General features: G+C 49.3%; 1 protein-coding gene across 2 annotated transcripts; it reads right to left on the bottom strand.

Moving 5' to 3' along the window:
• Nucleotides 1–22: 22 nt before the first annotated feature.
• On the bottom strand, nucleotides 23–11,416 carry POMK (protein O-mannose kinase). 2 transcript variants are annotated; one of them, XM_087814198.1, is made up of 5 exons: nucleotides 11,145–11,416; nucleotides 10,440–10,529; nucleotides 9,204–9,301; nucleotides 7,985–8,287; nucleotides 23–1,054 (listed from the first exon to the last, which is right to left on the bottom strand). In XM_087814198.1, exons 4-5 carry the CDS (start codon nucleotides 8,264–8,266, stop codon nucleotides 284–286), a joined length of 1,053 nt encoding a protein of 350 aa, XP_087670324.1. In that variant the 5' UTR covers nucleotides 8,267–8,287; nucleotides 9,204–9,301; nucleotides 10,440–10,529; nucleotides 11,145–11,416; the 3' UTR covers nucleotides 23–283. The 2 variants fall into 2 exon arrangements, with proteins under 2 accessions (XP_087670324.1, XP_016051076.2); XM_016195590.2 differs by lacking the exon at nucleotides 11,145–11,416 and adding an exon at nucleotides 10,660–10,743.
• Nucleotides 11,417–11,645: the final 229 nt, after the last annotated feature.

The raw sequence follows: 11,645 nt of genomic DNA, 5'->3' as shown, positions 1-11,645 counted from the left end.
CTCTCTCTCCCCCTCTCCCTTCCTCTCTGAAATCAATAAAGACATATTTTAAAAAAGAGAAAAAAATCAAGCCAGACTTAAATCAAGTCTGGTGCCTCTTGCTTAGCAGCCTCCACCCAGGTGGCCACCGTGGCCAGCAGAGGCAGGTGCTCACGTGTGCACACAGACGCAGAGGAAGCTAAACATGTCTGGCTAAACAGCAACAAGCTCACTGTCAGAGCAGAACTGCTGTAGCTATTCCACTTGTTCCTTAAATCCCACCCTTCACTGACCAGACTAGTCTTTATAGCATTTCTCTTGTCTGAGATATCATGGTGTCTCTGAGTGAATTCAAAACCTTCTGGTAAGTGTCCAGAATAGCCTGAGTGGTGGGTCTCTCTGCAGGGGCCTGGCTCTTGCAGGCCTTATGGATATCGAACAAATGGAATCGGACCATATCGCTCCCTTCGACGTGCCCCAAAAGGAAACTGGAGACGTCTGGAATCTTCCAGATGTCGACCTTCTCATCATACAAGGGCATAAGATCGTCTTGAAAAGGCACATCCTCTCCGTAGGGCCACAGCTGCTCTGGAGCCACAAAATCCCCGTGAAGCTCCCTGTGGCCACACTTCACAAATGTCCCAGCGCTGTGGTTCACCAGAGGCAGGGCGTCCAGGTCGTTCACCACGATGCTGAAGTTACTGGTCAGCAGGTACTGGGACAGCGTCTTGGGCAGGTCGTTGGAGTCGCACATGACCAGCGTGCCCAGGGGGCTGTGGTGCAGGTAGTGGATGATGCCCACGTAATCCATGGCCAGCTGCAGCCGCTGCTGCCAGGTGTTCATGTTCTGGTACTTGGTAAGGTTGAGCGTTCCTTCCAGGCTGCTCAAGGGCCCTAAGGGGTGATACTCGGTGAGAATGGTGTTGTCATCCTCACAGAAGCCGAGCAGTGTGACCACATGTTTACTCTGCAGAGATTTCAGCATCTGCAGTCCATGGAGGAAATCGTCTTTCATCTCCAGACTGGTGAGCCGTGAGAGAGCGACTTTGCGTTCCTTCCACTCCGACAGAAAGACCTGAAACAGAGCCAGAGAATATCACCTGTGTTAGGGAGCCGGGAAACAAGTTCACAAATATCTTTTAGGCACTGGGTATGGTGCAGAGGAAACAGAAATTAACCAGACACAGACCCAGCCCTAGGGTTGCTCTTAGTCTAGTTACAAAGACTCACTTATGAGCAAACACAAGATACCCAGCAAGGCAAGTGCCACATTAGCAGGAGGAGGCAGGAGAGACTTGCTTTGATCAGGGTGCTATGGGCCATTTGAAGAGGTGCCCGAGGCTTCTGGGAATTGCTGTAAAGCAAGGGTGGGGAACCTTTTTTCTGCCAAGGGACATTTGGATATTTATATCATCATTTGCTGGCCATATAAAACTATAAACTTAAAAATTAGCCTGCTATATTTAGTCAAACATTTAATTAACTCACCCCCAATGTGATGGCTGGAACTGCTTCTCTTTGGTGAGGCCTCAGCAGGGCCAGATCAGATAACTTCTTGGGCTGTATGTGGCCCATGGGCTGGATGTTCCCCACCCCTGCTCTTAAGGACACACAGGGTTTGCAGGGCGGATCTGGAGTGTGGAAAGTGCATTCCTGGGAGAGGGGCTGCATGTATAAAGGCACTGAGTGGCAAACAGACTGCCAGTTCCAAAATACTGCAGCACCAAGAGTGAGAGGAAGGGAGAGAAGATTGGAAAATCCTACGCAGGGCATCGAGCCCAGCCAGCCCATCACACATAACAAGATTACTCATTAATTTTAAAAGGTAGCATAGTAAACCACAAATAGGAATAGCTCTATTACGTAAGGTAAACATTCTGACATGGTCTGTACTTTGTGTGATTTCAACTGTAAAAGCAGGAGCTGAAATGTCACAAACACCAGCCCTTCCCATCCTGGTTCACAGCTTCCAGAAAACTGTACGGGACTGCGTTGGATTCTCGATTGTTATTAGCTAGGAAAGCCTTGCAGGAAGTGCTGTAATTAAGAACCTTGATTTTCTGCTTAAACTCCCAGAGGAAAGGCAGAAAACTGCAGAGGAGAAACAGGCTCGGGAGTCAGGTCAGCTGCTTCTGCCCCAGTGGGCTGTGTCTCTCTGGGCTTCTGCTTCTTCATTGTGAAAGTAAAAAGGCAACTTGGGGTGTTACTTATCAAGAGTTTTAATATCTAAGTCCATAATCTAGCTAAGGCAATAATCTGAAATAGATAAAAACCTCTAGGAATAAAAATGTGGCATTATTTATAAAAACAAAAACTGAACCCTGGCCAGGTAGTTCAGTCGGTTAGAGTGTTACCCCTATATGCCAAGGTTGCAGGTTCGATTCCTGGTCAGGGCACATAGTGGGGAATCAACCAATGAATGCATAGATAAGTGGAACAATGAAATTGATGTTTCTCCCCGCCCCCCCCCCCCCCAATTAATAAATTAAGAAAAATAGTTTTTAAAAGAATTACTTAAAAACATAATCTGGAACCTATCAATCCATCAAAGAATGGGGAGTAGTTCAGTTATGGTAGGATCACTCAAAAAAATACTGTGGTCAGAAAAATGCATATATTGATAGAGTTTTCACAGATAAAACATACTGCAAATTAAAAGGGATATAAAATTACATAGAAACCGAAAGAAATAGGCTAATGCTTCAGTTCTCAGTTATATGGTACGATTCTGGGTGGTTGTTTTCTTTACACCATTTGATATTTTCTATCTTTTCCAGAATGAATATATATTACTTTCACATTTTAAAAACATTTTTAAAAAGAACTTAGAAATATTATATCAAATGGAGTTGGGCCAGAGAACTCTGTAGATTTCTTTTGGATCTGAGAAGGGCGATTCATTAATAGAAAAACCCAGGTAATGAATTGGGTTCTCTTTCCCATCTAGCTCTATAACTTTGTATAGAACTGTAACAGGATTTAAAGACTTGATGGACATTCAAATTATTTCCCATTTTTTCTTAACACTACTACTACAATGAATAGCCTTGTCTTTACATTCCTATGAACATCTGCGTGTATTTTTATAAGCTCGGTAAATAGGTGGATTCCTCAGTGGGAGAATGTGGACTCATCAGCACCCTCCAAAGTGGGTGCCAGCACATGCTTTCACCAGTCGTGTATGAGAGAATCCAATTTTCTACAGCCTTAATCACACTAGATCTTTGAGCTGAGACCTGGATGACGGGGAGCTGGCCATGTCAGAGGTAGAGGAAGACAATTTCAAGCAGAGAAAGGCAACTGCAAAGGCCCTGAGTTGAGAAAGGGCTGTTTGATCAAGGAGCAAAAGCAAGAGTAGGTGAGTGCAGGGTAGGGAGTGAGCATGTCTGGGATGAGATAGGGGATAGCAGGCCCAGGTTGGGGAGTGTGGCAGATCATTGTAGGAGGTATGGATTTTCTTCCCTAAGGGCAATGAGAAGCCACCATAGGGGTTTTAAGGAAGAGAGTGGTGTGATCTGAATTGTGTTTAGAAAACGACTCTGCTGGTGCACACAAAGTGGAAGCAGGGGTGCCTGTCCCAAGGCAAGAGCTAATGGTGACTTAACTAAAATGGGTTGGGGACAGAGGTTATCAGACAAGTTTGGGATATGTTTTCAAAACATAACTGATAGAACCTGCTCTTGGTGTAGTTGAGCAGATCAAGAGGACTCCCAGGTTTTGGCTTGAGCAACTAGGTGAGAAGTGCTGGCATTCACTGCAATTTTAAGTCTGGGAGAACAGGTTTCAGAGCCGGAAATTATCAAGCGCTCCAAAAGGGATGTACGTGGATGCTCAAGAGACCTTCAAGAAGAGGTGGGGAATAAACAGCTGGATATACAAACCTGTAGCTCAGCAGAGAGGTACAGGCAATAGATAGAAATTTGGGAATCAGCAGCATATAAAACGTATTTAAAGCAATGGAACTAGATTAAGTCACCTAACAGTGTATATAAAGACAAAAGGAGAGGGTCCAGGAAGGAGCCAAGAGGATTAAGGTTTCTCAGCCTCAGCACTACTGACATCTGGGCCAGGCAGTATTTGTTGAGGTGAAGGCTGGGCTGTGCACTTAGGATGTCTAGCAGCATCCCTGGCCTCTGCCCACTGGATGCCAGTAGCACCCCCTCCACCCTCCACTGTGACAACCTCAAATGTGTCCCTACTCATTGCTAAATGTCCCCAAGGAGCAGAATGGCCTCTGAAAACTGCTGATTTGGAGACAAGATGGGGAACAGAAGTAGAAAAGGAGAGCAATCGGGAGTGGCTAGTGAGGGGGAGGAAACCTAAAAACAGATGGTGGCTCGAGGAGCCAGGGTTGCAAGGCAAGAGGAGTTAAGGGGATCAAGGGCTGCGAGAAGGAGCAAGAGGAAGACGTAGAAAGAGCCAATCTGAACCATCAAAGGCTGGCATCCGCAGGAGAGCAGAGGCAGGGTTTGGAAGCTTGAGGAAGAGGGTGGGAGAATGAGCAGGAGAATGAGCGGGAGAGACTGAGCAACTGGCAGTTTTCCTACAGAGGGAGAGGGAATTGAGGGAAGCGGATGTTCCTTCTTAGAGAGTGCGCTGTGCGCCAGCAGGAACCATCCTCAGAGCGGGAAACTGCAATGAGGGAAGTCCTGGAATGTCAGGGACCACGCCTGAGCTGGAAGGTTCAAGGTCTAGTGGCAGGAAGTTGAGGAAACTCCCTTTGGGTGGCTTCTATTTCATGATAACTTATGTAACAAGATCATCCGCTAAGTCAGGTTTGGGAGTGCTGAGGAAGTATCTGTCTCAGATCGGGAAGGGAAAGTTATTAAGGGAATAGAGCAGGCCGGCTGGGCTGTGCTGAGTGCACGCCTGAGGTCTGTCTGTGGTCAGGCGTTCAACCGCGTGGCTGTGCTCAAGTGCAGATGCTTGGTGAGGTCAACTCACTGCGTGGTTTGAGGCCCTCCAGGGAGGCATGACGGAGACAGACGCACAGGAGTTGTGGCAAGTGTTTGTGCGAGACTGAGGGGATAAGGGCCGGAATCTGCGCTGCTGGGTAAATCTGGGACTGCAGACAGGAGATGGTCAGAAAGCGGAACAGTAATGGGGTCAATACAACAACCATCTCAATGAGACAGGAATCACCGAAGCAGGGACGCTAGGCAAGGAGGTGGGGGTCAGAGAGTGGGACGTCAAGAGCTCTGGGCACTGAGGCCTCGATGGGGCGGGTCAGACAGGCAGGCTCCTGCCCCTAGCACACAGGATTCTGCCCTGAGAGCAAGTTACAACCAAAGAAACAAAAAGGCAACGTGACAGCCTTATAGTCACACATTAATAAACTACATTCCTTGGAGTTAGTACCCACATTATTAAATCCAGTATTTGGGTGGGCATGATTTGTAGAATTCCCTAAAACCATGGCTGTCCTCATACAACGATTTGCCACCATCAAAGCTACTCAAAAACACATCCCTTGAGGTAAAAAGTAATTCCCAAAAATAAATTGGATACTGTTCCAAGTGATTCCAACAACACGAAACCAGCTAGCGGTCACCTCTTTGAAGGGGACATAGCAACTGCTAAGTCCTCGACTTACATCCCTTCCTGGTGATTTTTTTTTTTTAATATATATCTTTATTGATTTCAGAGAGAGGAAAGGCGAGGGAGAGAGAGAGATAGAAACATCAATGGTGAGAGAGTCATTGATCGAGTCCGCAACCCAGGCATGTGCCCTGACCAGGAATCGAACCCTGATCGCCTGGATCCTAGGTCGACGCTCAACCGCTGAGCCACGCCCGGCCGGGCCCTGGTGATTTCTTTACATCTCAATGCTTTCAGTACCATCCCAAATTTATATTCCAGGCCCCAGGACCTTGCCCCAAATGCTGGATTTGTACATACAATCTACTGCCTGTGCGACATCTCCCCGTGACATCTAAACAGCCCTGATGTGTCTGCTTCACGCACACACAGTCTGTTCCTTCCCTTCTTCTCTGCATCGGGTAATGACGACACTATTCTTCCTGTTATCCAGGCCAAGAACCTTGCAGTCACCCTCTTCCCCTTATACCCCACATCCAATCTGCTGGGAAACCCTATTGGCTCTACCTTTAAACTGTGACTGAATCCAACGATTTCTCATTCCATCCACGGCTAACACCCCTGTCAAGCTGTGACCAGCTCTCACCTGCAAGGCCTAGCCCATCTTCCACCCTTGCCATGCCTCAGTCTACTCTCCACATAGAGAGGCCACCTCACTCCTGCACTCAAATGGCTCCAGTGGCTCTCCATGTCCTGCCAGGCCCACAAGAGCCGGCCACCACAGGTCCTTTCTTGACTTTGTGTGCTACCTCTCCTCATCCCGCCTTCTGGGCACCCCGGCTCCTTCCCGGTGCAAGTTCATCTTGGGGCCTCTGCTGGTATCCATCTTTCCTACCAGAACGTCTTTTCCCCAAATAGCCACATAGCTCACTCGCAGATGGTTCCAGCCACTGAGAGTAACAAGCCTGTCACTTGCCCAGCTGTCTTCACAGCGTACGTCATGGGCATGTTTCATTACACGCTCTTTCTTCTCTTCTTGGCTGTCTAACTCCCCAACTACAGCGTACGTCATGGGCATGTTTCATTACACGCTCTTTCTTCTCTTCTTGGCTGTCTGACTCCCCAACTACAAAGCAAGGTTTGAAGGTCTTTGTTTCATTCACTGTTGCACCCCTAACACCCACAACAATGAATGAATGAATCTTTGTAAGAACCAGTTACCTTGTTTTATTTTATACAAATGCCTGTCCCTTCTCCCTGACTTGTCCTTTAAGACGTCTCCTCTCCTTTCGATGGACCACAGAGAGATGGACTGAGGCTTAAGAGGGGGAAGCTTGATGGGGAGGCATGCAGGTGCTGCGAAAACCCCCTGCTGTCCCCCACTGGAAGAGGGGATTGGGTTTGGAGTGTAAAAACAGCACAATAAACTTGATGTTTAGGGCAATGTCCCCACCCCCCCCAAAAGATGTCTCGGTTCCACATTCATAGAAGCAGCAGCCACAGGTCGCCGTCTCCCAAAATAAAGACCAGCAGGCCCACAGATGCATTTTTCTGCTCCCTCCTTCTCTTTACCAGTGATTCAATACATCCTCACAGAGGAATTGTCTTTGTTCAACAATCCTGAACTGGCCTCTAGAGTCGATCTTTGTTTTAGCAGTAAGCCTTGGTTACTATGGAAACGATGACCACCAAAATGCAGCGCACATTCCTCACTAGTAAGACAAGAGCACTTGAAGCCTCAATTTGAGAACTGAGTTCGCCTCTTTGGTTTCTCTTATTAAAATTAAAAAGTTTAGCCCGGCCAGGCGTGGCTCAGTGGTTGAGCGTCAACCTGGGATCCAGGCGATCGGGGTTCGATTCCCAGTCAGGGCACATGCCCGGTTTGTGGGCTTGATCAATGACTTTCTCATCATTGATGTCTCTGTCTCTCTCTCTCCCTCTCCTTTCCTCTCTCTGGAATCAATAAAGATATATTTAAAAAAAAAGAAGTTTAAAAAATCAATATATCACTATAGAGTATGAATGGTAAGAATGAAAAAAAACTGACCACAATCCTCCTTCACTGTAGCACAATTTCTAATCATTTTTATATTTTTCTACATAAATACATAATTTTGCAGCTGAAAACAGTATATTCAACAATTTTGTATTTTGGTTTTTTTTCACTTTTCATCGTAAATTTTTTTCATGTTGCTGCCCAGGTTCCTAATCACACTTAATGGTTACAGTTCTATCAAGTAGCTGGACCATAATTAACCATCCTGCTGTAGTTATAATTTCTAGTTTTCTTATCACTATAAAAGACAAAGCAAAGAACTCCTTTAAAAATTTAGCTTTTTTCCATCCATCAGATTATTTTATTAAAGTCCCAGGTGTGAGATTACTGGGCTCATAATGCCAAGTTGCCTTCCCAAAGGGCCACCCTTTAGTACTGCGATGGTAACACAGAAGTTAATTAGGAACTCACCCTCTTCACAGCTCCTTCCCCAATACGCTTCAGCTGCCTCACTTCTGTCCTCAGCTCCTCACAGGACAGCCATGCTGAGCAGTTGTTCATCTGTCCCATTCTGAAGTAACCATAGGGACAGTGACTGGGATCCAGAGCGGAACGCGGAGGGGAAATAAAGAACCGATCGAGGCAGAGGTAGAGGAGCGCGTTCATGAGGGCCATGGCCAGCAGCAGCCCCACAACTGGGGGTACTTCTCTGTGGGGCAGGCTCCTTCTACCATCCTGGGGCTTCTTTTCCATGTTGTTATCCTCTGCAATGTCCTGAAATGTAAAATGAAACAAGTAATGACAGCCGTTTTTTATTTCCATTAAGGTGTTTTGATGATGAGGGATTGAAAGTGACACACCCTCTATGCCTCTTAGACTCAAGGATCCTGTCGTGGTGTGGACGAAAGAAGGGACTGAAGACTAGACTCATTCTAAATGCTCAGTGTCAGCTGCTCTCATAATCAGTACTTTTTATTACAAACCAGTCTGGGTTCCTGTTTTAGATTGAATTAGAAGGTGTTAGTGTGCGTCAGATTTTGTCACTGACTCTCCCACTGTGTTTGCACTGAATAGATAGATATTCAATGACGATTTAGTCAAATGAAAGCAAAATGTGGATATTTGTCCACTGGGGCTGGGACAGAAGATGGACAAGGTAGAGCGGTAGGAGATTAATGGGGGGGGCTGAGGTGCTCTTGAACCTAGCTAAGGAACTGGGATGTTCCTTGGAATGTATTCAAAAGCTCCACAAAGTGTTTAAGCAGCAAAGGCTACTCTTCATTGGGTATGAAAGGTGCATTTGGGGTGGAAGGGACCGAGGCTGGGGGACTGCTTACAAGGCCCTGGCAATAACCCGGGGTAAGAGCTGATGAGTATGTGAGCTAGAATGATGGTGGTGAGAATGGAGAGAGGGTGACGCAGAGATGGACCTCACACTAAGCAACCACTTAAGGCATTGGATGGCGGAGGGTTTGGGAGGGGAGAGGATGGGAAGGACCCTGGACACTCAGAATGCTGGAGGCAGAGGCTATTCATGAACCAGAATGTAACTGTGTCAATACTGTGACAAGGGACATGGCCATACCAGTGTGTGCCCCTGAGTATCAGCACTGGGATGCATGGGGGACATTAGTGACATAACTGACCCTGCACTTCTTGGGTCTGAGACGCCTATAACATAAAGCATTACCTTCTAGGCACGTCTTCCTTCTGCCAGTTCAGGTCTCCATCCAGGCACCTGGGTCAGTGAGTGTTCTGGTGGGCCCGGGGCTCTGGTTTGAAAGTACTCTGCCACAAAGTGCCAAATGGTTTGTTAAATGAAAATTGCATCTCTGACACAGACAAATGGCAACAGTACAAATGGTTCATTGGCCCCAGGGGCCCTCCTTGTGTCTGGGTGTCCCTCAGGCTCTTGGTTCCCAGGATGGTGCAGAGGTTGCAGGAAATCCTCCTGTAGCCTGGCCACTGTCACTGAGGCCCTGTCAGCTTGTCTGGAGACAATGCTGAACATCTGTGTGAACCTGGCAGCCAGATCTTGACCTCTTTACAGACAGCCCAGCTTGCCTTTGAGCCCATCAAAATAAAGCTTCATTTCAATTTTGTCTAAAAGCCACCTGTCCCCCAAATTCTGTAATACTCTCTTTTCCTCTAATTGAGACGCCAGGTTCCAATGCTGTGCAGCTCCCTCAGTCAATGGGTCAATAAAACTGTATTACCTCCACCCCCACCCTCTCAGCTGATGATCGTTTCCTATATTCCTGAAAAAGCAGAAGCGATCAGAGAGCACTGCCACAGGCCCCCAACACCACACCACAGGCTCCTGCTCCCTGCACCTTCTCTCCTGAGACTGAACAAAGTGGGCCAGCTCCCAGCTCTGTGCCTGTGTACGGATCCCTCCCTCCCCGCCTGCCCAGCAGGTCTCACCTCTTCTCGGGAATCGTGACCAGGATAACCTAACTTTCTCCACCATTTCAAACACTCTCCCTTCACCCTACTTCCCCTCCAGTTATTGCCTTATTTCTCTCTTCCCTCTTTGCAAACTCCTTTAAAAACTATCTGTACTCACTATCTCCGTATCTATCCTACATTTTTCTTCAACTCACTGCTACTGCACCCACAGACCCTGCCAAAGTGACCTCCCCACTGGTAAACACAACAGTCACTTCCAAGTCCAGGTCTTGCGGGCTCAGCAGCAGCTGGCAGGCTGGTCACCGCCCCCTCCTTCAAACGCTTTCTTTACTTGGTTCCCAGGAAACGCGCTCCAGCGTCCAGCTGTAAACGGGGAGTGCCCCAGGGCGCAGACTTCACCTCTTCACTGCTCCCTGGGTGATACTTCCAGACCCGTGAGCCCGAATGTCTCTCAGATCTGTTCCCTTTCCCCCTTCCTGCTCCCCCACCCTGGCCTAAGCCACCAGGATCTCTTTACCTGGGCGTCCGCCAGTTTCCTACGTGGTCTCCCACTTTCTCTTTTCCAATCCATTCTCCACACGGCAACGACGATCATTTTTCTTCTTTCCTGAAATGTTTCAAGCACAGGGAAAACGAAAACGATAAGATCATGAACATCCATTCAGGGCTGTCAGGTGACACGGTATCACAATCTTAAAGATCGTTTTATTTTTTATTATTAATTTTTTAACCCTCACCTGGGGATATTTTTTCCATCGCTTTTCAGAGAGTGAAAGGGGGAGAGAGAGAGCAACACCGCCGCGAGACGCGGGGACCGCCTGCCTCCCCCCCAGGGCCCGGCGAGCCCGCGGCGGGAGGGCCCGCCCGCAGGGAGGCGCTGTCCCGGCGGGAGCGCCCCCTCTTGAGGAAGGCTCGGCCCCCACCTCAGGGCTGTCTCCTCTCGGCACACCTCTCTGGAGTCGGCTGCCAGAGCCCGGGACAAGGCCGTGTGGCTGAAGGAACTTTGTTGCTCAGAAACAAGCAAAAAGATACGGAGTGTCACCGGCTGTGAAAACGGCGCAGCGGCTGAGCAGCGAGGGCCGGGGGCGGGGGACGCGGCGCTGCAGGCGCGGGGCCGGCGCGGGCGGGGCCGGCGGGTCACCGGGGGCGCGGGGCGCCGCGTCGGCACTCAGCGTATTTTTTTTTTTTAAAGAAAAGCAATAGAACAAAATTAAGTTTTTACCGATGTACAAAATATGTTGCACAACCAGAGAAGACACGGATTGGTGTCACTCGATGCGATTCGGGCGAGTCCCATTCAACAACTGCTCTAAACGTCCGGGACGCGGACTTGGCCTTCAGGGTCCGTGGTCGAGACAAGGGACGGAGCAGCCGGGACGGTGACGAGAACGGCGGGGCCTGCTTCTCGCGGAGCCGCCCACGGCCACGCGCCCGCGGCGGCGGGCACAGCCGGCCCGGTGACCGCGCGCAGAACACGCCGGGCAGGAGAGCCTGGGCCTGCCACCCGCGGTCCAGCGCCGCCGGGCAGGGCGCGGGGCTAGGCGCGGGGGGGGGGGGGGGTTCGGGGCGCCGCAGCTGCCCGGACAGCGTGGCCTCCGGCTGCAATCCAGGCGAGTCGCCCACGAGGAGCGGGCTCGGGCTTGGGGGACGCGGCCGGGCGAGGCCCCGCAGCCCCCAGTCTCTCGCTCGCCGCGCGCCCGCCGCCTCCCTCGCGGTGCCCGGG

Source organism: Miniopterus natalensis, chromosome 2 (assembly GCF_054644295.1).
Source record: "Miniopterus natalensis isolate mMinNat1 chromosome 2, mMinNat1.hap1, whole genome shotgun sequence".
Lineage (NCBI taxonomy): Eukaryota > Metazoa > Chordata > Mammalia > Chiroptera > Miniopteridae > Miniopterus > Miniopterus natalensis.
The sequence above is the reverse complement of the archived record's forward strand: the minus strand, read 5'-3'. Positions and strand labels throughout refer to the sequence as shown.

Bases quoted from the DNA above. Each gene is read 5' to 3' on its own strand.
- POMK (XM_087814198.1), bottom strand. From the start codon at position 8,266: ATGGAAAAGAAGCCCCAGGATGGTAGAAGGAGCCTGCCCCACAGAGAA. The intron at 1,055-7,984 runs GTGAGTTCCTAA...GCTCTGTTTCAG, and splicing joins GGGAAGGAGCTGTGAAGAGG to GTCTTTCTGTCGGAGTGGAA.